Source organism: Erinaceus europaeus, chromosome 4 (assembly GCF_950295315.1).
Source record: "Erinaceus europaeus chromosome 4, mEriEur2.1, whole genome shotgun sequence".
NCBI classification, from domain to species: Eukaryota; Metazoa; Chordata; class Mammalia; order Eulipotyphla; family Erinaceidae; genus Erinaceus; species Erinaceus europaeus.
The window spans coordinates 32,975,798-33,000,324 of NC_080165.1; the positions used below are offsets into that span (position 1 = coordinate 32,975,798).

At 37.7% G+C, this 24,527-nt stretch overlaps 1 protein-coding gene across 1 annotated transcript in view; it reads left to right on the forward strand.

Annotated features, from left to right (window-relative positions):
- The window catches only part of LOC103114577 (uncharacterized), a 267,524-nt gene that overhangs the window by 90,809 nt on the left and 152,188 nt on the right, over positions 1-24,527 (forward strand). The window contains exons 10-11 of the mRNA XM_060190787.1: positions 15,046-15,309; positions 16,530-16,695. Coding sequence (XP_060046770.1) covers positions 15,046-15,309; positions 16,530-16,695 — 430 coding nt within the window. The remainder of the gene's footprint in view (positions 1-15,045; positions 15,310-16,529; positions 16,696-24,527) is intronic.

Genomic DNA, 24,527 nt, shown 5'->3' on the forward strand with positions numbered 1-24,527 from the left:
TTAATAATGAATAACCTTGCACCATATTATATCCTGTGGACTTAGAAACTTTTCCGTATTATAAGATGAAGTAAGATCTTGTTTGTGACTTCTTGAAAGGGTAGCCTTCATATTTGTGACAGCTGAGATTGCAAACTGTTTTTCTGGGTGCCATAGTTATAATGGGACATTCTTCTCAGAGGCGATCTGGCAAAGCTGCTTGCTAGCATTCACCACAGTAAGAAAAATTATTTCACCTCTTAGGTCCCAGTTTCCTCATCTGTAAAATGGGTACCTAATATCTAACTTTAAGGGATTGTGTGAACATTAAATATTGTGATGTAGAAATTCCTTAGCACAGTGGATTGTATGAAAGAATTGCATAGTAGCTATAATTATCACTGTAACCTTCCTAGTAAGATGCTCCAACCCTAACCAAGCTAACGTCTGATACTTTTCTCTAACCATTAAAAATTTCCTTTATGTTCTGCTTTATATCAATGCTTTTCAGTCACCAAATTGCAGATATTACCATGACACCAACCTGACATCCCTGGCAGACCTCACCAATGTGTCCTGGAACCCCACCTCTCTAGAGTCTTGCCCCACTAGGCAAAGATAGAGACAGGCTGGGTGTACAGCCTGTCAACACCCATGTCCAGTGGAGAAGCAATTACAGAAGTCATCCTTCCACTTTCTGCACCCCATTATGATCCTGGGTCCATACTCCCAGAAGGATAAAGAATAGGAAAGCTTTCAGTAGAAGGGATGGCATACAGAGCTCTGGTGGTGGGAACTGTGTGGGATTGTACCCCTCATATATATATAATTTGGCTAAAAGCTTTTAGTTTAATCTAAAGTTTTTATTTATTTATTTAAGAAAGGAGACATTAACAAAACTGTAGGATAGGAGGGGTACAATTCCACTCAATTCCCACCACCCAATCTCCATATCCCCTCCCCTCCCCAATAGTTTTCCCATTCTCTATCCCTCTGGGAGCATGGACCCAGGATCGTTGTGGGTTCAGAAGGTGGAATGTACCCCTCTTATCCTATGGTTTCGTCAATCATTATTTAATCAATGAAAAAAATACTGTTTAGAGTACACACATTTTCTAGCACAAGGACCCATGTTTAAGTCTCTGGTCACCCATCTGCAGAGGGGAAATCTTCACAAGGCTGGATCCATGTTGCTGGTGTCAACTCCTTTCTGCCAACCTCTCTCCTTCTCTATTTCTCTATGTACCTATAAGCAAAGAAAACAAACAAACAAACAAACAAAAAACCAAAACAAACAACAACAAAAAAAACCCCACTAGGAGTGGTGGAATCATTGCACTGGTAAAGAGTCTCAGTGTTAACTGTGGTGGCAAATAAATACTATCCTTCAATGAGTTTTATTCAATTCTTATTTCCTCTAAAATAAAAACTCAGTTGCACTACATTTATTTGATGTGAATTTGCCTCTGCTACTTGTTCTGAGTGATATGATGTGTTTCCAGATCAAGATGTAGAAACTTACCTATTACTGTGTTGCACAGTTCCGGAAGAGAAGGAGAAGAGTGGCTCCTGACTGACTGCAGTGTACTGATTTCACTAGCGAGCACTTAGCATGCAACTTTAAACTAAACTAAACTTTGCACACACCATCCCAATGCCAAAATCACTTTGAGATGAAAAAAACTGAAGTTTGATTAAAGAGAACTACCAGGTGTTTGAAACTGAGATTCAAAGCTAGATGTGTATGATCCTATAGTTCAAACACCAAAGTTCATGATCCACCCTCAAGGCAGCAGCAAGGACTGGTGCTGACAGGTTTTCTATACTGGTATATTATACATTGATTTCTATAATTTTCCTTTATGTCTTCACAGATTCATTTGTATTTTTAAAGTATTATCCTCTCTCTTCTCCTTTCTTCCTATTTCCTTTGGGAAGACAAGGTCTATACCACACAGAAAATGAAGACCTGGGGTTAGGCTGCTGTATCAAGGATATTGCAAAGGTTCTCTTGATCTCAGAGATATCTGACAAAACTAAATGAAAAGTTCTGGACAGTAGGTCTAATATCTATGATGTTTGTTGCTGTTTCTCTATCACCTCGAAATGAGGTTGTCTCATTATAGTTTTAGAAGCAATAAATAGGGATGGGGAGATAGCATAATGGTTATGCAAACAGACTCTCAGGCCTGAGGCTCCTGAGTCCCGGGCTCAATCCCCCGCACCACCATAAGCCAGAGCTGAGCAGCGCTCTGGTGTTTCTCTCTTTGTTCTCTCTCTCTCTCTCTCTCTGCATCTCTCTCAAAAATAAAATAAATAAAATAAAATAAAAAGAAGCAATAAATAGACCTAAAAATCAGAGAAACTCATTGAAGTCCTTAAGTATACAACAATTGACTAGCTCTTTGTTGAAGAGAATTAAGGTCACTTATTAATATTTAAAATTTTTGAAAATGCTTTGAAATACCATGCATCCATCTTTATCCTTTGTGTCTGTTCCCTACATCTGTTCGCATTGCAGTCTTCAGAGGTAAGAATGCCCTAGTTACAAAATAGTAGTTCTTGTTCACTTTGCATGTAATTCAACAATCAAATCATTTTGAATTCTCTCAAGAGAAAGAAATTGCTTCTATATTTGAACTCACTCATATTCAGAGGGAATATATTTTAATATTTCAACATCTTTACAAAATGCTTTACAATTACTTTTAAGGCATTAATTCTCACATCAGCACTGAAGGAAGTCACAGAGGGCAAGCAAGGTAAAGTATTTCTCTGAGGCCATGTGTTCTTTTAACTGCAAAGCCAGAGGCTAGCTGTCTTTTCTACTTGTCTGCCTTCTGTGTAGACCAACTATTTGCCAATGACTTCAAACTGATGGGATTCTCAGAGCTTATGCTAACAGCAGGAAGAGGATTTATATCCAAACAAAACCATCACTAAGCTCAAGAAACAGTAAAGGTCAATCTAGCAAGCAAGCTGTCAATACGATTGTGTCCTGTCAATGCTAAGCTCTTGCAGTCCTCTCCAATGCATTTATAGTAAAATCCATATGTTGTACCTGGGTCTCTAAATGTTGTGCTACTAGGCTCATGTTGTTATCTCCAATTTAATTTAATTTTGTTTTTGGTGTTAAAGGGATGCACAGGTGAAATTTCATTGTGCTTGAGCCCACTTTTCCGGATAGAGAAAAAGAGACAGGACACAGAGATGAAGGGAGTTTTAAAGCTTTCCCAGTTGCCATGTCACTTCCATGTGGTGTACTGAGGCTCAAACACAGGCTATTTGCATGACCAGTTGAGCTATCTTTTTCAAGTCTGATTTTATTTCATACTGGTTTTTTTTTTTTTTTTGCTGGTGCATTTCATTCAGTGCAGTTGCTATTTTTTTTAAGGATTTTATTTATTTATTTATGAGAAAGATAGGAGGTTAGAGAGAAAGAACCAGACATCACTCTGGTAGATGTGCAGCTGGGGATTGAACTCAGGACCTCACGTTTGAGTGCTGTGCCATCTCCCGGACCACAGCAATTGCTATTCTCAAAATATGCTCAGCTTTTTTCTTTTGCTGCAGGACCACAGAATTAGTTACGTCATCCTGCTTTGTGGGCTTTTCTTCAGCTTTGACATAGAAGATCTTTCTTTAGTTAAGTGTGGCTTCCTGACATAAATCCTGTATCACTATGACTATCTTGATAATTTTCTAGAACATCATCAATTTTGGGGAGTCGGTGGGTAGTGCAGCAGGTTAAGCGCACGTGGCACAATTTTGTTCTCATTATTTCAATATCTCTCATGCTTTTCCCCAATGCTCAATGAGAATAGGAAGTTTTTTTTTTTTTTTTAGTTATTCACTTATTTTTATAACTGGCACCAAAAGTGACACCTAGTACAAAATGGACATTTTATTAAGTGTGTGTGAATGAATGTTTTAATGAATGACTGTTCATTAAAACAGTAAGGCTGTTGATGGCATTTAATTAATTATGCATTTATTTATTTTACCAAAGCACAGCTCAACTCTGTCTTATGGTGGTGCAGGGGATTGAACCTGGGACCTCAGGAGCCTCAGGTCTGAAAGGCTGTTTGCATAACCATTATGTTATCTCCTTATAGATGGCTTTTAACATAGTCAAATTCATAAGCTCATAGGAAAAGAGAGGGAAAGCATGGCACATCTATATCTTTTTTTATTTCATTCACCTGTATAATGGGTTACTGTTAACTTTATAACATGCAGTTCAAATGTGATCCCATGCATGTAAGAACTTAGTGTGACACAGAGTGTTCCGCAGGTAGCTGTATTGCCAGACACATTTTATTCAGCATGGATTATTTAAAGGGAAAAAAATCTTGATTAGTAATTATTGCCATTTTTTTTCTCTTTTCCAAATAATATATTTGTCTGTTCCTTGTAAAACCATTTGTGGTTAATTTGCTGGTCTTTGATCTAATCATGCTGCAAATGTTAAAAAATGCCATCTTTCTGTTCATTGAGGCTCAGTCACAGGGGTTTGTAAAAGTAATGGGCTGTGCCCAATTTTTCCCCAATGTGTTCAACTCTCAGGGACAATGAAGGGAAAGATCTGTCTTTTGCTTAACAAGGAGAAACTAAAAAAGAAAATTCAACTTTTTGTTTTCACAGTTTTTTAAAAATGGGGAGGGGGAGAAATCCCAGAACTGAATTTTCTAAATTAAAATATTCAATTAGATTTTGCCATCTCCCCAGTGTGAAATATTCTTAGTTGAACATTTAAGTAGCATGTGAAGAGATGAGTTATGACATTTTGAGGTTGAGGTCAGGTAATGGAACTGCAATATAATGAGATGGCATGCCATATATTTTCTCTTGATTTCAGTCGTGTTTGATGAAAAATTGTGGAAAGGTCATATTTTTTAGCCAGTAATTATTCAGGAATGAATCAATTTGACTTTCAACAGAAATGTGGTTGCCCTGAGCTGTGGAACCAATCAGACACATGATCAAGGACACATAAACCTGTTTTATCTTTGCATCTATATAGGACAGGGTTCTCAAAGTGTATTTGAAGAATGACTTAATATTCAAACAGTTTGACATTCTTGATAAAATTCAGATTTGCAAATCTTACTCCAGAACAACTGAGTCAAGAAAGAAAATAAGGTTTGGGTCTCCATATTTTCACAAGTACCACCAGGAAGTGATATAATCTGAATTTTGGAGACTACTACTTGAGGACATCATTGTATGCTTGTCAATATTCCTCAGATAACCAAATCAGTTGTTGGGCAATCACTAGATTAAATTTAGTGACTTTCAGTATGAGAGATCATAGAACCACATCTTCATTTCCAGAAAATTATATGCAGAATTACTGATTTTTAAGCTGTCTGGAAAATTTAGCTTTTCAACAACAAATTGTTCTTTAAGAATTCTAAATAATACATTTTCATTGCAGTAACATTTTTTTTTTTGCTAGTACTATGTTCATTTTTGATGCCCGAAGTTAAAGTGAACAATTTAAGAGGAAACAGGTAGAATGGACAGAATATTTAGAAGAATCATGGAAAGGAGTGAATATTGTATAAGGAGATCTGGAGTCTTTTGTCATCAATATAAAGGATTCTCTTTGAAGAAGAAGATTAAAAGAGAATCCTTTATATTGACAATATATTGATATTTTCCTGACATAAAGGGTCTAGAAAAAGTGTCCTATATTCTGTCCTACTTCTTCCCTCTCTATCTTTTTCTGCATGACCTTGGATCAGGTCTGTTTGCTCAAGTTGGATCACTTGTAAAATGAAGTTGATATTAGAAATGTGGTGAGAAGATTATTGTTGTGCTTGAGCTAGTAAGGATAGTATAATGCAAAAGTTGCTTGTACTTAACAAACTTTCAATACATGCAGGTTGCATGTATACCAACTTTTAGAGTTAAAGAACTAAAATAATTCAATTTTCTACATCAGGGGTCATGAACATTGACTTGTACGACAATATTGACTAGCACTGTTTTACCAGTAGTATAGAATGTAAGATTCCCACTCTTCTATTAGAAGTAGTGGTAGTTACAGCTGTTACTGCCCTCTGTCCCTGATCCCTAGAACAAGATAAGTTTCCAAGAATAATTACTTTATTTTATCCCATAGCAGGAAGACTGGGGATTAGAGCTAATTTGCCTATTTATTTATCTTGGCTGAGAGAATGGAAAGGGAAATAATGACACTATAAAATTCTCCCTGGAACATAGATTACCCTCTGCAAGGCATCAATTCCCCTTCTCTGTCTAGAGCTGTCTGCCTCAAAAGGAACATTTGGTTATTTTAAATGCAATTAAGTGCATTCATTTACTTGATTAAAATACCTTTATTTCTTCCAAAATGTTGACCTTATTCATATCCCCCCCCCCTTGTCCTTCTCACTGTCATCACCACTGCCATCTTTCTCACCCCACATTCACCATGGCTATCAACACAACCCAAATGGTAAGACCAAATTCAGAGACAGTATACATTTACCTAGGTGATAAGGTGGGATTGACCTCATATTTCTGTGATACCGAAGCTCATGCTTTTAGCTCTTGGATACATAGCATCCCTTATAAATCAGGGAAACAATTAAGCAGAAAAGAATTGAAGCAACAAATATGCAAGCCAGAAGAAACATTTAAGAGTCCACTAGAACTCCAAGTAAAACAACATTGTAGACACTATGAACAATATAAGTACTGTTGGGTATTATGCCCACCTACTTCATAGCAGATTACTTGAGTTCCTCTGCTCTTGTCATAATTTGACTTCATGCCTAGTGACTTTGTCTTATGGCTATAAAATTCTCCTAGCACATTCTCAAGCAACAACTGGGCTTGAGAATGTGCAAAGGAGTCAGTCAGCCAACATTAACTTGATCATTGCATGGTAACAAAAATCCCAACATCTCAGTGGCTCAGTGTGTTGAAACTTTCACTTTTTCACTCAAGCTGCATGTTCCATTCTGGTCCAGTTTGCACTGTCCATGTCACTCTAAGCCACAGAGAAGAAAAGTGAACCCCTGGGGACTTAGGACCTCAAACACATGCTTCACCCTAAAAGTGGAGCCTGCCATGTTGACTCACAGATCATTGCCAAAACTATTCAAAAGTGAACAAGCTTAGGCAGCCTGCAGGTTCTATCCTGTCATACTATGAGGTGAGAACTGGAGATTTGATGAATAGCCTGAAAAACTACCTGGGCTTCCAGAAGGAAATAGGATTTTCTAATGGGATTTTTCATCCATAGATCAAAAAAACGGGTATGTGAATGGGCTTCAAGTAGGGAATGAACTGTCTAGTATGTTCTAAAAATACTTCTAAGTAAACAAAGGCCTGAATATAAAGCAAACTTTGTGACATATATATGACCAACCTTTTTATTAATCTGTATTCCTCAACATTTATAAAGTGATATTTTATAGAATCACTATACACTTACAACTCCTGTTATTTAAATTTGAAATACTTTAATAGCCTTGGATTATTTTAATAATTGTTATGAAAGTTAACAAATTCCCTAACCTATATGTGGATTCTCCAGAACTATACTGCCTGTACTTCTACCTGAGATACTGTTGGTTAGAAATTATAATCTCAAAGATATGGTTCAAACTGAAGACCCTAAGATTCTCTATTTATAGTGAGAAAGTTTAGGAAAAGAGGGATTTCCTGCTAAAGAGACTCTCATTAGGAAATAATAGTTTTGCTTGATGATAAAATTATTGAGAAAAGTAGTTTTGGTAATATTTAGTAGTGGGGGCATGCATTACACATTTTAATACATGCTTAACTGCTTAATGGGTATTAACACGAGAATGGTATATTTTAGAAAGGTTGTATATGGCATATAGTGAGATGCAAAGGAGCTATAGCTTATATGGTAAATATAACATAATAATATGATGCACTCTGCCTATGGGTAAAAAGGGTAGACTATGCTGAGCTCAAGTTTCTGGAAATCTTGTATTTGGCATCTGAGATTAATGAACTCTGCATGACCAGAGTACAAAGCAAAGAAGCCATACAATAAATGAAAGTAGATTTTTGTCATAGGATATGTTATTATATAAGATGTGCAAGAAAAGAACTCAGACATTTGACTAAGTAGAACCTTTAATATTCAATAAGTGGATGACTATTTTTTTATATTTTACCTTTAATTTTTATTGTTTTGATTTTAATATGACTAGGCTTTCTTTTTCTTTTTTTCTTTTCTCTCTTCCTTTCTTTCCTCTTCTTCTGCTTTTTAATTTCCTGAGTTTTTTTCTTTGTTTAGGGGGGTTGATGTCTTTTAAATAAATTTTTAATAGTTTTTTAAAAATATATTTATTTTCCTTTTTGTTGCCCTTGTTTTTATTGTTGTTGTTATTGATGTCATCGTTGTTGGATAGGGCAGAGACAAATAGAGAGAGGAGGGGAAGACAGAGAGGGAGAGAGAAAGATAGTCACCTGCAGACCTGCATCACTGCCTGTGAAGCGACTCCACTGCAGGTGGGGAGCCGGGGCTCCAACCGGGATCCTTACATCTGTCCTTGCGCGTTGCACCACATGCGCTTAACCGCTGCTACCACCTGACTCCTTTTAATCAATTTTTTAAAAAGACTTCAATCTTTTATTATTTTGACCAGAGCACTGACCAGCTCTGGTTTATGGTGGTGCAGGGAATTGAACCTGGGACTTTGGAGTCTTAGGCATGAACTCCTTTTTATTTTTTTCTTACATATTTATTTATTTATCCCTTTTGTTGTCTTTTTTATTGTTGTAGCGATTATTGTTGTTGTCATTATTGGATAGGACAGAAAGAAATGGAGAGAGATGGGGAAGACAGAGATGGGGAGAGAAAGACAGACACCTGGCTGACCTGCTTCACTGCTTGTGAAGCGACCCCCCTGCACGTGGGGAGCCTGCTGCACTACCGCTGGACTCCTGACATGGAAGTCTTTTTGCATAACCATTATGCTATCTATCCCCACCTGTCTTTCATCAGTTTTGGAAAATTCTCAACCATTTTGCTTATCTTAATTATATTAATTGTTTAGACTCTTTGGTTATTAATTTTGCCATATAGTTAGTTTTCCCTGCCCAAGTCACATCATCTTACATCTATAGGCAGTAAGGTCATATTGTAGCTCAGAGTTGTGTATTCTATGCTAGAAGATATTCATACAAACTATAAAGACTCAAGTTAAAAATTTTATCCCCTACAAAAATTGCTGCTTTTAACAGGAAGTTAGGATTTGGGGCTGATCTTTGATGGGAATTAGGCTAACTGAGTTTAGGTTGTACCTTTTTCTATCTTTCTTTCTTTCTTTCTTTCTTCCTTTTTTTTTGTTTTAATTCACACTATTTTGCAGTTAAAACACAGTTCAATTATGACTGTTTCTAAGCACCTAGAATACTGATTGGCTTTGTTCTTACACCAACCACAGCATTTCTGTACCATGAGACCTCTATCTGAACCCCTACTGTGCTCAACTCCTCGAATGCTACTGAGCTGAGTGTGAAAGTTGGAAAGCTAAGAATTGATGAGAGAGAGAGGCAGACTGGGAGTATGGATTGACCAGTCAACACCCATGTTCAGTGGGGAAGCAATTACAGAAGCCACACCTTCCACCCTCTGCAACCCACAACAACCCTGGATCCCTGTAGATGGTTCTGTTCCTACCTTTATTTCTTGGCGCTAAGATCCCCAGTAGAATCCTAGATCATTTGTGAAATTTACCCTTCTCTGACATTTAGTCTCCCTAACTCAAATGACCATAATTCTCACCATAACTAGAAGTAAAACTGTGAGGTCCTTCTGTTTTGAAAGTATATTATCAACTTTTATTCCTTACTCTTAACCATTAACACCATACTCAGAAAGTTCAGAAAATTTAGTAAGATGCTTTGAATATTATTCATTTTCGTCATATTGTGACGTGATCCTAGTCCATTCTGAATCACTTATATCTGAAGTTAGTAGGGGTCTAAGTGGAACCCTTCACCCTCCCCCCCCCTTTTTTTGTCTCCAGGGTTATTGCTGAGGCTCTGTGCCTACACTATGAATCCACTGCTCCTGCTGGCTATTTTTCCCTTTTTTTTTTTATAGGACAGAGAAAAACTGAAAGAGGCGGGGAAACACAGAGGGAAAAAGATAGCCTGCTTTGCTAGAATTTTTCCTTCCTGAGGTCATTCCAGCCATAAAAATCTTGCTTTCTTCTTGGATTTAGCTTAATTCTCTCTGTCCATATGTATCTCTTATGACATGGAAGATCAGATACATCACATTTTTATTACATGTGAAATTCTGTTGTGTAGTGTCATTTTCTTAAAAAATAATATTCTTTTAAAAATTTTTATTAGTGACTTAATAAATATCAATTTACAAAATTATATGTCAACAGGTATAATTCCACACTGTTCTGACAACCAGAGTTCTGAATTTTTACTCTCCCCACTTCAAGCCACTGCAGTTCCCCTAAGGTTGTAGACATAGGCTAACCATCATCTCTACAACTATCTGTCTATATTTGCACATAATTGCTCCCTTTTTCTTCCAGGTCACTTCCTCACTTCCCCTCCAAGCCACTCATGACATCAATACTACCTCCAAATGTCCCTCTCCTTTTCCTCCTCTCTCTCTGGGTGTTAATAAAGTTGGAGTTCAGAGCCCACTTACACTCTTCCTTCTATTACTTCTCCCCCACGGAGAGTATGGATCAAGGTTGTTTTTGGGGTGCAGAAGGTAGGAGTTATGGTTTCTGTAATTGCTTCTTCGCTGGATATGGGCAAAAGGAATATCCTTCATGAGACTCAGAGAATAATTTTTTCTGAGGACATTATCAACTCCAACTACCAGTTTCTCATGATGAGATGACATTGGCAGCTGGAATGTTCAGTGCACTTATGTCCCTTAATATAGAATATTCACAAAAATATTCATGCTTATGGAGACACCATGTCATAGGATACTGGTAAAGATACTCAAGATGGAGCAAGGACCCTCTGAGAGGAACAATGAAATTTGTGATCCTTTCTTGCCAAAGAAAACAGAAAGGAATGAGTCTCAAGCTACATGGGACAGCAAGGGAAAATCACTGAGAGTAAATAAGACACTGTTCAGATGAAATATAGTCTTTATTTCATAACATGAAGTTTTCGGGTGAAATACAGTTTTTATTTGATAACATATATCTCCCACTCTCCTTTTCAATCAGTTTCAGTGATTGTGTTTAGTCTGGCTCATACACATTGCTCTAAGAGTTCCTGGAGGTTGCATATGACTCCTTTGCATGTAACACAGCTCAAGATGAGACTTTCTTAAGGACTGACGTCTTGTTTATATGAATGCAGGTGACAGGGTGCTAATTAGTTATGCTCAATAAGTTATGTTTGGTACCCTTTGTCATTCAGAGAAAGAAGTAAGTGTTGTATATCTACAGAAGTATTTTCACCTTATATGCTCCTTTCTTAGTGAGCATAAACTATAATTCATCTCAGAAATAGTTGGGAAAAAGTTTTAAATGTTAACAATGTAGATTTTTGTTTACTAAGATTTTAATACATCTTCTTTAAGTTGAAACCCCATCAGTTCAGTGGACAACATGGTTATCTGTCTGTTACAGATGAAGAAATGTACTCACTGTACATTTGGAATGGACACTGCAACCAGACAAGAGAGAGGTGAAAAAAGATTACTTTCTGCCCCTCTTCACCTCCTATCTCCTTCAAGTCTGCTGGCCTAGAAATAGACCCTTCCAACCCCTGATCTTCACACTTGAAAACAATGAAAGGTCATTTGCATATGGATATGAGGTGGACTAGACCTAAGAACAAGTAGTTGGGAGCCTAAACACTTTCAAAGAGGTGAAAAAAAAGACACTGAAGGTAGATTTGGGACAATGCCTATTTTCTATTTTTAATAAAGCATTTTTTCTAGTACAAAACGAGCTTGTAAATATTTATGGGCAATGGACATGTGAGACCCAGAGATGCATTTTAAGTACTAATTCAACAATGAGATACAAAAAAGAAATTACTTGCTAAGACCACAAGGACATTATATATAGATAGTGTCAGTACTGGTCAACTTTTTACTTCATCTACTTTGAATGAATGACCAGTTTGGAATAAGAGAGAAACTAGTCTTAACTTCCAAATGTTGGATAAAAACAGGTAAAATGACTATAATAGTGTCTTCAGCATTGTTTCTCAAGGATAATACAAAAAGATTTGACTTACTTATTTTCTCTCTACCTTCTTCTTCATTGGCTTTTATTCTATTACAAAGGTTACTCACAGCCAACTAGCCAAATGAAAAGTATGGCTTGATTAAAAATCTCTTTTGTCAGTAATTTGTGCCTAATGTTTTTAGCTTTCCCATGGGCTGTTGTAGAAAATGTTAAATCTGGTTTAAATGAAACCTGATCTAGTTAATGGTTTAATAGCAGCTGCCACGGGGTTGTGGCATTTTTCAACAGATGCTTCTGTTTCATTTTGAGCATAAACTAGGTCTCAGAATATTTACATAAATAATAAAAATATGCTCATACACTTTTGATGAACTATATTATAAAATAATCAAGTCCCAATCTTTTCACACTTATAATTATCTATATAGAATTTTAAAAAGAAACCCAGGGCTATGATTTATTTAAAAATAATTATTCATTCATGTCTTATGCTTTCCTAGAAGTTTTCTTTAATACACTGATGAATATACTAATTTGTACATCTGGGGAACAATATAGTTGTTGGGTCTTTCTATTCCTTTTGTCATCACAGTGTAATTTGTTTTAGGTAAAATGCTTTATTAAAATAGTGAAAATGGAAAACAGGCATTGCACAATGTAAAGGCATCCATACCCCTGTCCCAAATTCACCTGTTTCCCAGTGTCTTTTTCATCCCCTTCTCCACATTTCAGCTACATGTTCTCATGCAAATCCATTCCATGGGACATCCTTTTCCTTTGCAGAAATGGATCTGGAAATGGTAATTTAGCTTTTGTTATGCCAAGGACTAGTTAATTACTTTACAGTGTGATGATTTGCTCATCCATTTTTTTTTTAAAAGTATTTCTTGGGAGTCGGGCTGTAGCGCAGCGGGTTAAGCGCAGGTGGCGCAAAGCACAAGGACCGGCATAAGGATCCCGGTTCAAACCCCGGCTCCCCACCTGCAGGGGAGTCGCTTCACAGGTGGTGAAGCAGGTCTACAGGTGTCTATCTTTCTCTCCTCCTCTCTGTCTTCCCCTCCCTCTCTCCATTTCTCTCTGTCCTATCCAACAACGACAACAACAATAGTAACTACAATAATAAAACAACAAGGGCAACAAAAGGGAATAAGTAAATAAAATAAATATTAAAAAAAAAATTAAAAAAAAAAAGTATTTCTTCTGTGCAAAGTACTTGCTCTGGATACAAAATGAAAAATTGGCACATCAAACAGTGACCAGGAACAAAGAAAATTTATATAATCGGGGGCCAGATGCTGGTGCACCTGGTTGAGCACACATGTTATAATACACAAAGACTGAGGTTCAAGCCCCCAGGACCCACCTGCAAGGGGAAAGCTTTGTGAGTGATGAAGCAGTGCTATAGATGTCTCTCTTTTTCTCTCCCTCTCTATATCCTTCTACCTTCCCAATTTCTGGCTATCGCTGCTCAATAAATAAAGATAATAAAAAGTTTTAAAAGAGAATTTGTTTAATAGATGAACTAGATTAATCAAATATTGGGTTATCGGGGATAGGGCAGTAGTGCAGCAGGTTAAGTGCACATGGCGCAAAGCTCAAGGAGCAGCCTAAGGATCCGGGTTAGAGCCCTTGGCAGGTGAGTCACTTCACAGGTGGTGAAGCAGGTCTGCAGATGTCTACCTTTCTCTTCCCCTCTCTGTCTTCCCCTCCTCTCTCCATTTCTCTTCATTTCTATCCACCAACATCAACAACAACAATAATAACCACAACAAGGCTACAACAACAAGGGCAACAAAAGGGGGAAAAAGTGGCCCCCAGGAGCAGGGGATTGATGGTGCAGTCTCTTCCTCTTCTTCTAGCGTTTGCCCTTCTTCCGTAGCCAGTCAACAGCGTCAGGTTGAGCCTGATGTAAAGTTTCAAGACCTCCTTCGAATCTGGAGAGGTGGCAGTCGTTGACTATGTGGGTCATAGTCTGTCTGTAGCCGCAGGGGCAGTTCGGGTCATCTCTGGCTCCCCAGTGGTGGAACATAGTGGTGCACCGGCCATGGCCTGTTCGATAGCGATTGAGGAGGGCCCAATCATAACGTGCTAGGTCAAAGCCGGGTTGACGCTTGCAGGGGTCTGTGATGAGGTGTTTGTTCTTTACCTCAGCTGACTGCCAACTCTGTTTCCAAGAGACTGGAACAGAGAAGTTCAGTGTAGGCATAGGGGACCAGATTGGGTGATGAGACGTCAAGCGTTGGACAGGGTGGGCGAAGATATCCGCGTATATTGGCAGGTCCGGTTGAGCGTAGACGTGGGAAATGAACTTAGATGATGCCGCATCCCGACAAATATCTGGCGGGGCGATGTTGCTAAGAACTGGCAGCCATGGGTGGAACGGATGGTTCCAGAAATTATCCTCATGGAGGAATATAATTTGGAATTGACAAGTGGACATGGGGGCTACGGAACCATACTGGGGCACAGTATTCTGCAGTGGAATAGCACTGAGCCCCAGCAATAACCCTGGAGGCAATATATAGGCTTATCTGAAAAGTCATGATATGCTTTTCTGTTTTTTTTATGCAAAAATGTGTCATGACTTTTTTGCCAAACCAATGGAACTGATATTACAATAACTCACATTCCTTCACACAATGTAAACTCGATTCTCAAAGTATCCACAGTGTAGATCTTTAAACCTGCAGGGTCAAATTTGCCTTGTTCTTTGGGTTACTCCACTACTTTAGGCTGGAAAGATTAATTTTGTAAATACTTCCAGTGTTGATTTTTAAAGCACAAGTCATAGAAGTACAAGTTAGCTTTCTTTCTTACTTCTAAAATATGGAGTGCGTCAAATTATAGACATCTTGATCCTCTTTTATCCTACCATCTTTTCTAGACACTCCCTTCCAAGAAAGATGTGAAACCTGGCATGGCCTTCTTGTTTGAACTCGTACTCCTTCGTGGGAAATATGTCTCCTGTGACCAAGTTGTGGGCTGGTCAGCCTTTCCTTTGTGTGATAATAACTTTGGTGTGGTGGAAGGAAAATTCAAGTGTCCCCTTCTCCGAGGACATTATGACCGGAAACTTGACAACTTTAGGAAAATTGAAGACTTGATTTGCCTAGATATGGATCACTGGTTATGCAATCTTTATTTTCAGGTTTGTAAAATATACCTTGTAATCAGGAAGTAAAATATCAATAATAATAATAACAATAACAATAATAATAATAAATCAAATAACCTGTGGCCCAGGAGGTGGTACAATGGTAAGGCTTTGGATTCTCAAGCATGAGGTCCCGAGTTCGATTCCCGGTAGCACATGGGCCAGAGTGATGTCTGGTTCTTTCTCTCTCCTCTTATCTTTCTTGTAAATAAAACAAAAATCTTAAAAAAAAAAAAACCTAACCTAAAGCTGCTGATCTCTAAACTTTAGATTCCTTTTATGTTATTGAACATTTCAATAAGTGTCGTAAAACAATAAAAGCAATATCTTAATGTTGATTTCTTTTTTAAACATTTAAAAATATTTATTTATTTTGGATAGAGACAGAGAAATTGAGAGGGAAGGAAGAGATGGGGAAGAGAGACAGACAGACAGACAGACAGATCTGCAATACTACATCACCACTCATGAAGCTTCTCCTCTGCAGACAGGTACTATGGGCTTGAACCTAAGTCCTTGCGCATGATAATGTCTGCATTCAAATAGATTTGCCACTGTACAGCCTCAGTTTTTTTGTAAGGCAGAATAGGTTGATGTATACAAATTAGAAATACAATCCTAGAGTTGATAGTAGTTTTAAAGGTAATTCAATACAAATTTATGCCACTCTGGCTTCCTTATCTGTTTAGAATCTGCTGTGGAATGAGATCATGGTATTGTCTATGAGAGATATTTATTGAGAATCTGCTATGTGTTGGCCATTGCTTGTTTTGAGGAAATGAAAGAGATAAAATGGTGTCCTTCGGGTGCTTGTTTTATTTAATTGATGAGACATACATGTGTTGATGCAGAAGATAATTAATAACCACATTTTCATAGGGTCAGATCTCAAAAAATCTCCCTTTGTCAAATTTATCACTTCAAAGCACACTGTCTTATTTATGTTGAAAATGAAAGCAAGACTTTAGGTAGACACTATTTATTTGTATGTATTTGGATCACTATTTTAATTATTTCTATTCTGTTAACTTACTTTTTAATAATTATTGATGATGCTTTTCAAGATTATAAATTACAGTCCTACCATAGTTCTCACAAAGTCTTAGAGTAAGTCTTTTTTTTTCTTTTGAATTGGAGATGATTATAATTAAAACTACCTGTATGTAGTATTTAGTATTTTTAACAGTTTAAATAACAGATTTCTCTCTTAATAGGTAATTAAACTTCCTATGGATTTAGTTGATCAAAAAGACCATAAAACCCACACCCAGTTTCACTCTAAGTTTCAAGTTTTCTTAATGCCTGAAGAAGAGTCAGATGTGGATGATACGGCCGGCCTTTCAGGAAAAAAAACAGAGCAAAGCACTTTTACATTGAAAGGTAATGAGGCTCAAACCCTCTCACAATTTTCTCAGGGTTAGTTGACATTTTTTGTTTTCTTTTACTCATGTTTTAAGTTGTGTCATAGAGCATAAAACTGAGAAGCCAGTTTTGACTATTAATATATTTATTTCTGTATAGTCCAGCTTGAAATATTATCATAAAAAAGATTAGATTTTCTATATTGTGTAATTATGAATTGCATAACCATATATAAAATGACTTCGTTATAGCACAATTCTTTTTTTACCATGACCTACCTACTCTAAAAATATCTTTTGACTTTTTAGGATATAATTAAGTTTTGCGTTCTGAAGTCCAGGTGTAGCATTTCTTCTGTGTTCATAAAAGTGGTAACCTTGAAGGAGTCGGGCTGTAGCACAGCGGGTTAAGCGCAGGTGGCGCAAAGCACAAGGACCGGCATAAGGCATAAGGATCCCGGTTCGAACCCCGGCTCCCCACCTGCAGGGGAGTCGCTTCACAGGCGGTGAAGCAGGTCTGCAGGTGTCTGTCTTTCTCTCCCCCTCTCTGTCTTCCCCTCCTCTCTCCGTTTCTCTCTGTCCTATCCAACAATGACGACAACAACAATAATAACTACAACAATAAAACAACAAGGGCAACAAAAGGGAATAAATAAATAAAATAAATACTAAAAAATTTTTTTTTAAAAAAGTGGTAACCTTGGGCTGAGAGATAGTTCACTTGATATGGTACATGCCTTGTCATGCATGTGAACATGGGCAACACATGGTGTTGCCACAAAGATGCTCTTATACTATGATGTCTTTCTCTTAAATGGAAAAAAAAAGGCCCCCAAACAGTGTAATTACGTATGTGAATGGCTTGGCAAAAATAAATTAATTAATAAAACAAAAAAGAGTGGTACACAAAAAGGTGAATGAATGAATGCATAAGAGGAAATGTCCTCATAAATAGCTATCAGATAATATGATGCATTTTTTTCTTTTTCTTTTTTTTTAATATGATGTATTTTATAAGTCATGTTGTTTGTTTGTTTTTGTTTGTTTAATGACTGGCTAATTCAAGTTCTAAATATGTACATAGCATTATCTGGAATATTCAGCTTACATTTGTATTTACAAGAGAAATATTAGAGTTTTTTTTTTTAAGATTTTCCTTTTTCTTTCTTTCTTTCTTTTTAGCACTGCTCAGCTCTGGCTTATGGTGGTGTGGGGAATTGAACCTGGGATTTTGGAGGCCTAGGAATGACAGTCTGTTTGCATAACCATTATGCTATTTACCCCCACCCTAAGATTTTCTTTATCAAAAGATTTACAACTCGATTCTGTAACAGTATGGATATTTTTGCAGTGATAATAGTGACGAATGTGGGGGATGAATAGGTAGTAGTTCCAGTAACAGTATTGACTAGAATCTTAAACTACTTAGCTACCAGCACTAAAATACAGGATATAGCTAGATACTTAATGCTGATGTTTTAATACCAATGTAATAGTAACACTAGAAGCCATTAAATAACAAAAATCGAACCAAGGACATTTGATGAACTGACTTGCTTTATTAACAAATTTTCATCCAATAAGTAGAGATTACTAAGAATTGCACAAATGTTTAAATTTATTATTATTATTATTACTATTATTAGTTAGATAGACACAGAGAAATAGAGAGAGTGAAAGAGACTATAGCCCTGAAGCCTTTCTTCAATACAATGGGGGCCAGACTCAAGCCTGGTGAAGCAGCACACCAAGTGAATTATTTTGCCACTACTTGAACTTACTTTTTAAAAGTATTATAAGTGTTATATATAAATATTTACGTGTTAATAAGTGAGTTATCACTGAATCAACTTGCTGAAAATGTGTTGTCTCACTCTGGAGAACTTTGATTTGTCTTGTAACCAGAAAAGATTGAGGTGACCTACAATTTGGTCTGGTTTGGATGGTAATTGAGTAGCATGATTTGGCCTTAAAATATACAGTTTCAAACCGAATGTGAACATGTTATGTTGGGATTTACAGATTTAAGATTTTCTGTTTCATTTATTTATTTTATTGATCAGAGCGCTGCTCAGCTCTGGTTGAAGGTGGTACCAGGGGATTGGTGTTAACATCTTCATGCCAGCATAATACTAATGGTAGGAGTTTTACTAGTAAATAAGAATGCATTTTTAATGTGCCGTGTACTGCAGTAGACACATGATACTTTCATTTTGAAATTGTGACTTTCTTTCTTTCTTTGTGTTTGTGCTCTCAGCTTCATTATTTCCTTAGTCCTGTTTGATTTGGAATTACTGGAAGCCTCAGGCATACAAGTCTTTTGCATAACAATTATGCTGTCTCCCAGGCCCAAGGTTTTTATATTAAATGTGAGCATCCTGGTGAATAGATTGACTAAGTTAGTGTTTAGTGTGAATATGGGGGGTGGGGGGGCACAAAGTGAGCCTAAGTCACAATCTGAGCCCTAGCTCGAGTAGTTCATGTCTGGCCTCTTTCAAGTTGCTGATGAATACAATGGGTTTTGAGATTAAGTCTTAATGGGTTATCTGCAGGTTGTGAATGATTCTTGGTTTTATATTGAATATTAGTCAAATCTTCCAACAGGAGTGGCTGGGATACCTTTATCCTGTGAAAAATAAATCGCTTTGTTACTAACGAGATTTGTGACTAGATTGTGAGCTGTGAAAGGGACAAAAATCAATAAATCAAGAAATATATAATTTTTTATTTTGATTTTACCAGATTACAAAATGGAAAACATCAAGGTTGAACTTTTGTTGCAATATTAAATTCATCTCAAAAACCACTCTGTGGGAAAAATGTTAAAATATATATATTGGCCGTGGGATCCTCTCTTTCTTATATTTTTTTAATTTACATTTATTATCTTTAGTTACATACTAGATAGATACAGCCAGAAATTGAGAGGAAAGGGGGTGACAGAGAAGGAGAGAGACAGAGACATCTGTAGCACTACTTCACCACTTTTGAAGCTTTCCTCTTACAGGTGGGAACCAGGGGCTTGAACCTGGCTCCTTGAGCACTCAACCAGGTGTGCCACTGCCGGGCTGAGCTTCATGGGCAGGAGAGAGACGACCAGGGACTCATGGCTGAGTGGTACGCAGTTCAGTCTTTATTCATGTGGAACGCAGCACAATCTAAACTATCTCTAATCATAATCTTGTCCTTCTCTGTCCTGAGGCGGAAGAGTCAGGTCCGAAGAGGATGTAGGTAGCATAGGGGGCGGGGAGTAGGAAAAAGCACCAACCAATGAGGATTAAACCAGTGTCCTGGAGGCAGAGGGGTGCTCAGTCAACAGTGGCTATGCAAATAGAATACAGTGTTAAGCAGGGGGGATCAAACCAATGAAACAGAAGGGGTCTTAGAAGCAGAATCCAGGGAGGTTCCCGGAAGATGGTGGACTGAGAAGCTGCTAGTGGCTTGAGCTCTGACCACATCTTCTGGAAACGGTAGGATTTTCTGCCTTTAGTAGGCCAGTCAATAAGGGGTCCTAGCGGTGACACCAAGGAGGTGACTATAACTTAATTTGGGTTAAAAATTAGAGTAGAAAAAAAAAGAAGCACAATCCAGAAGCATACCAACATGCCACCACCTGGCCCCTCTTTCTTTCTCTCTTTTTCCCTTCCTCCCTCCCTCCTTCCATTCTTTCCTCCCTTCCTCCTTTCCTCCCTCCCTCCCTTCCTTCCTTCCTTCCCTTTCTCTCTCTCTCTCTCCTTCTCCCTCCCTCCTCCTCTCCTGCTCCCTCCCTCTCTTTTTTTCTTTCTTTCTTTCTCTCTTTCTTTCTCTTTCTTTTCTTTCTTCCTTTCTCTCTAGTGTGTTAGGATTAAATATAGAGTAACCATCTCCCCCCCTTTTTTGACTTTTTAACTTTTGAGAAAGAGGTTTTAGCACAATAGTATTCATATTCAGACATTCTCACATTTTAACCTATGCTTAGGACCTCACTCATCAAACTAGGAGTAAATATTCTGTTTCTTAGAAAAAAAAAAGACTTCTTGTTTTTTGAAAGATTAAAAATAAATTTAAATGTTTTTATTTATTTGTTTTTGGATAGAGACAGGGAGAAATTGAGAGGGAAGGGGGAGGTAAGGAAAGAAACAGAGAGATATCTGCAACTACTTTATGGCTTGTGAAGCTTTCCCCCTGTATCAGGAGACCAAGGATTTGAACCCTCATCCCTAAACACTGTCATGTGTGCACTCAGCCAAGTGTGCCATCAGCTGACCCCCAAAACATCTTGTCTTGCTATCTAGATTTTCCTCTGTGCTGTGACTGTACTCTACTCTGTGCTCTGAACCTCCTTTCGACATGCAGCTGGCAGGGTCTCTGAAAAGAAGACCAATGATGTACATGAATTTGACATGTTCATTTTGAGGCACCAAGTACCATGAAAGGAATGATTGTTCAAGGTTAGGAACAAGCTCTGCATGAGAGTGATCTTGATTTGATGGAGGTTCAGGAACAGATTCAAGCTTCACATTCAAATACTGCATAGGGAGCACTATTCTTATTCTGGGAAGATTTATGTAAAAACAAAGTATAAACACCTCTCCCAATACATGTCTCTGTTGCACTGTTTATAGTCATTTATTTATTTATTTATTTATTTATTTATTTATTTTTCATGAAGGCTTCGGAAACATATTATTAGCAGCTAATATCCCCTGTGGGTTTGTTTTCTAATATCTTAGGGCTGAGATACATTGTGCTTTTTCTGCCACTGATATGTTGCTAAGAGATTTAATAATGGGTAAACAAACACAACATGTGGTAATTCATTTCAAATTAAAAGTTTATTAAACTCTGACTTAATGGCTTTCTGGCTATTTACAATTAAAGGAGCAAACCTTAGGGAAAGAGTGGCCACGTGGTGTGTTTCTGACTGCAGTGTTTCTCTCTGAAAAATATGTTTATGATCTTCTGTAAGCTGTCCCTCAGTGGCGGGCTTCTTACATAATCTGTTTAATTTCTACAAATCCCGATCATGAAACAGTAATTTAATGGTGATCTGCAAGTATAGATGTGCATGTACTCGCACACCTGAACACTGACATATTCATACACACACCCAACGAGGACTCTGAGTTTAATTCCACGTTTGTGTGTAAAGTAGGATCATCTTTACATCCAGTTGGATGTCTGAGCTCCTAGCATCCTTAGGAAAGGCTGTAAGCAAACTTTTGGTTTTGTATTGTCTTTCAGATTTGTTTTACTTTCCATGGGGCAGACAGAACAATTTTTGTTAATCTTGATAATTTTGTGTTGTCAGTGTCTACATTATAGGAGAAATGGTCTCTGGCCAGGTCTATTTCTGTTTTGTGGTGCAGAATTCAGTTCAGTGGCATTCTTGCGCAAACACCAGCAAAAAAAGCATGCTGCTCCATGCAGTGAGACCGTCACCCAAACAGCACCCCGTCCAACCTCCCAGGACTCAGCATCTACTCTGCGCTGAGCAGCATGTGCCTCAGCTACCTATACATGTGACAAGGATGGTGCCAGGGCCTCCCAGCTCTGTACTGTACACAGACCAGTAGGCCACCTAGGAGAGAATTTAGATTTGGTGAAGAAATAAAGCAGATGTAATTGGCTAAATAGTAAGATTAGATGCTAGATGTAGGGGCAATAAAGGGCTACTATGGGTACTGTCTGGGGATGAGATTTAATCCCACTGATTTTAGGGTGGGATCCCTGAGAGAGGGGATTTGCATTGAAACAATTGCCAATTCATTTTTTCCCCCCTCCTTGGTCCCCCTGCCTTCTTTCCTTCCTCACTCCCTTCTTTCTTTCTATCCTCTGTTTTCTTATTTTCTTTATTGTCAACAGAGGCTTCACTGCTGTGGGTTCACTTTTTCAGATTGAAAGAGGGGCAGAGGCAGACAGACTCTATATTATTGAAACTTTGATGCAGTGGGGAAGTTTGATTTGGGTTGCATGCATGGCAAAGCAGGCCCTTTCCAGATGAACAAAATTGCTAGCCTGCCAGCCTGTTTAATATGACATTATTCCTCTCTAGCTCTGTAAAAACAGATGTTACATATTTATTATATTATATTATATTATATTATATTATATTATATTATATTATATGTTTTCCCAAGAGGCAAAGATATGCATCATATAAGATGATATTCTATTTTCTACAGTTTTATAATCCAAGGCATTACAGAGGCCACTCTGAGTCACTAAGACTGTAAATCATATGTTCATTTGAGACATGCTGGTGATCTCTCAGAAATGAAATTACATCCCAGTTATAGGAAAACTCTCATGCTATTGGCCTATTTCCCCACCGGACTGAAGCCTCATGAGGGTAGGATCAGATTTACCTCTGTTGAGCCTACACAGAATAATTGCTCAATAAAGACTAATAAACAGTTAATGAGTTCATAAACTCCTTTTGGAAGTGTGCATTGGCACAGTCAAAAGTTCATTGCACCATGTAGAGAGATAAATAATAAGGACTTGAATCAGAAAGTCAGGCTGAATTTCAGCTTTCTACTTGACGCCTTTGAAAACTGATAGTTTTGTTGTATTTGTTAAGTTAGCACAACAATTCTTTTCCAGGTCTGTGGGAGAGTCAAATAAGATAACCAATATTCTGCTGATTCCTTAACTATATTCTAATTTTACACAAGGACCTAGGTTCAATACCCTGGTCCCCACCTACAGGGGGAGAAGCTTCACAAGTGGTGAAGCAGATCTGCAGTTATCTCCCTTTCAATCTCCCCCTGCCTGCTAAATTTCTTCCCTTTCTAATCAATAAGTAAATAAATAAATAAATAAACAACCTATATTCAATTCTAATTTTAGGTTGGTTATGTAGTGTTATTCCAAACTTTGCTCTGTTTTTGTAACAAAACTCTGGAGTTCCATTTAATTTGTTTCCTAAAGATGAGAAGGATGGAAACACGAGGTGCGGGCTATAGTCTTGTCTGCTTTAGAGGCTAGATTCTTTTCAGGCGTCTTGGAGCAGTTGTGCGCTGAGTTCCAGGCTTTCCTATTACCTCTGGAAATAATCCCCCAACTGCTTCTGAAGATGTTGACTCGAACCCTATCTCCATGCCTCTCCCAACTGGGCTAGGTCTTGGAGAATTAATTTTACAGAGACGTGTATATAGACTGCAAGCTGTCAGGAAGGGGACCTTTGTCTTGCTAATTCAAATACCTGACTTTCTACATACAAGAGTAATACTTGGCACACCACAGAGTTTCAGTATTTGTTGAATGAATATAATTCTGAGTGGCAGCTTGTAGCCTCTTTCTGTACAACTAAACCAAAACTAGCAATATATTTATTTATTCACCAGCTTCTCTACTTTTATCTATCTATTTTTCCCCTTTATTGGAGAGGGAATGATGATTTATAGTCAACAGTAAAATACAGTAGTTGGTACATGTGTAACCTTTCTCAGTTTTCCACATAACACTCTAACCTCCACCTAGGTCCTTCTCTACCATCATGTTCTAGGACCTGAACACTCCACTCCCTCCCCACCCTCACCCCAGAGTTCTTTACTTTGGTGAAATACTATGACGATTTATTTTTAAAAGTAGCATACTGTAAACCCATCTTTATAGTATGTGTCACTTTATGCATCTTAGTACACTTAGTTTTGTGTGATTATCACCTCAATTGGGATAAAGAGACACACCATGTCCTGTTACCTGATGTAGTCACCAACTTGTTCCTCTCCACCCTCCATGCCCCATTCCTAACCAGTAACTTGTGACCATCAATTTCTTCACTATCACCCCAGGTTTATCTTTTTCAAAGTCACTGTACAGTGTATAATCTTTTGTTGACATTAGCTGTTTTTAGTAGCACATTTT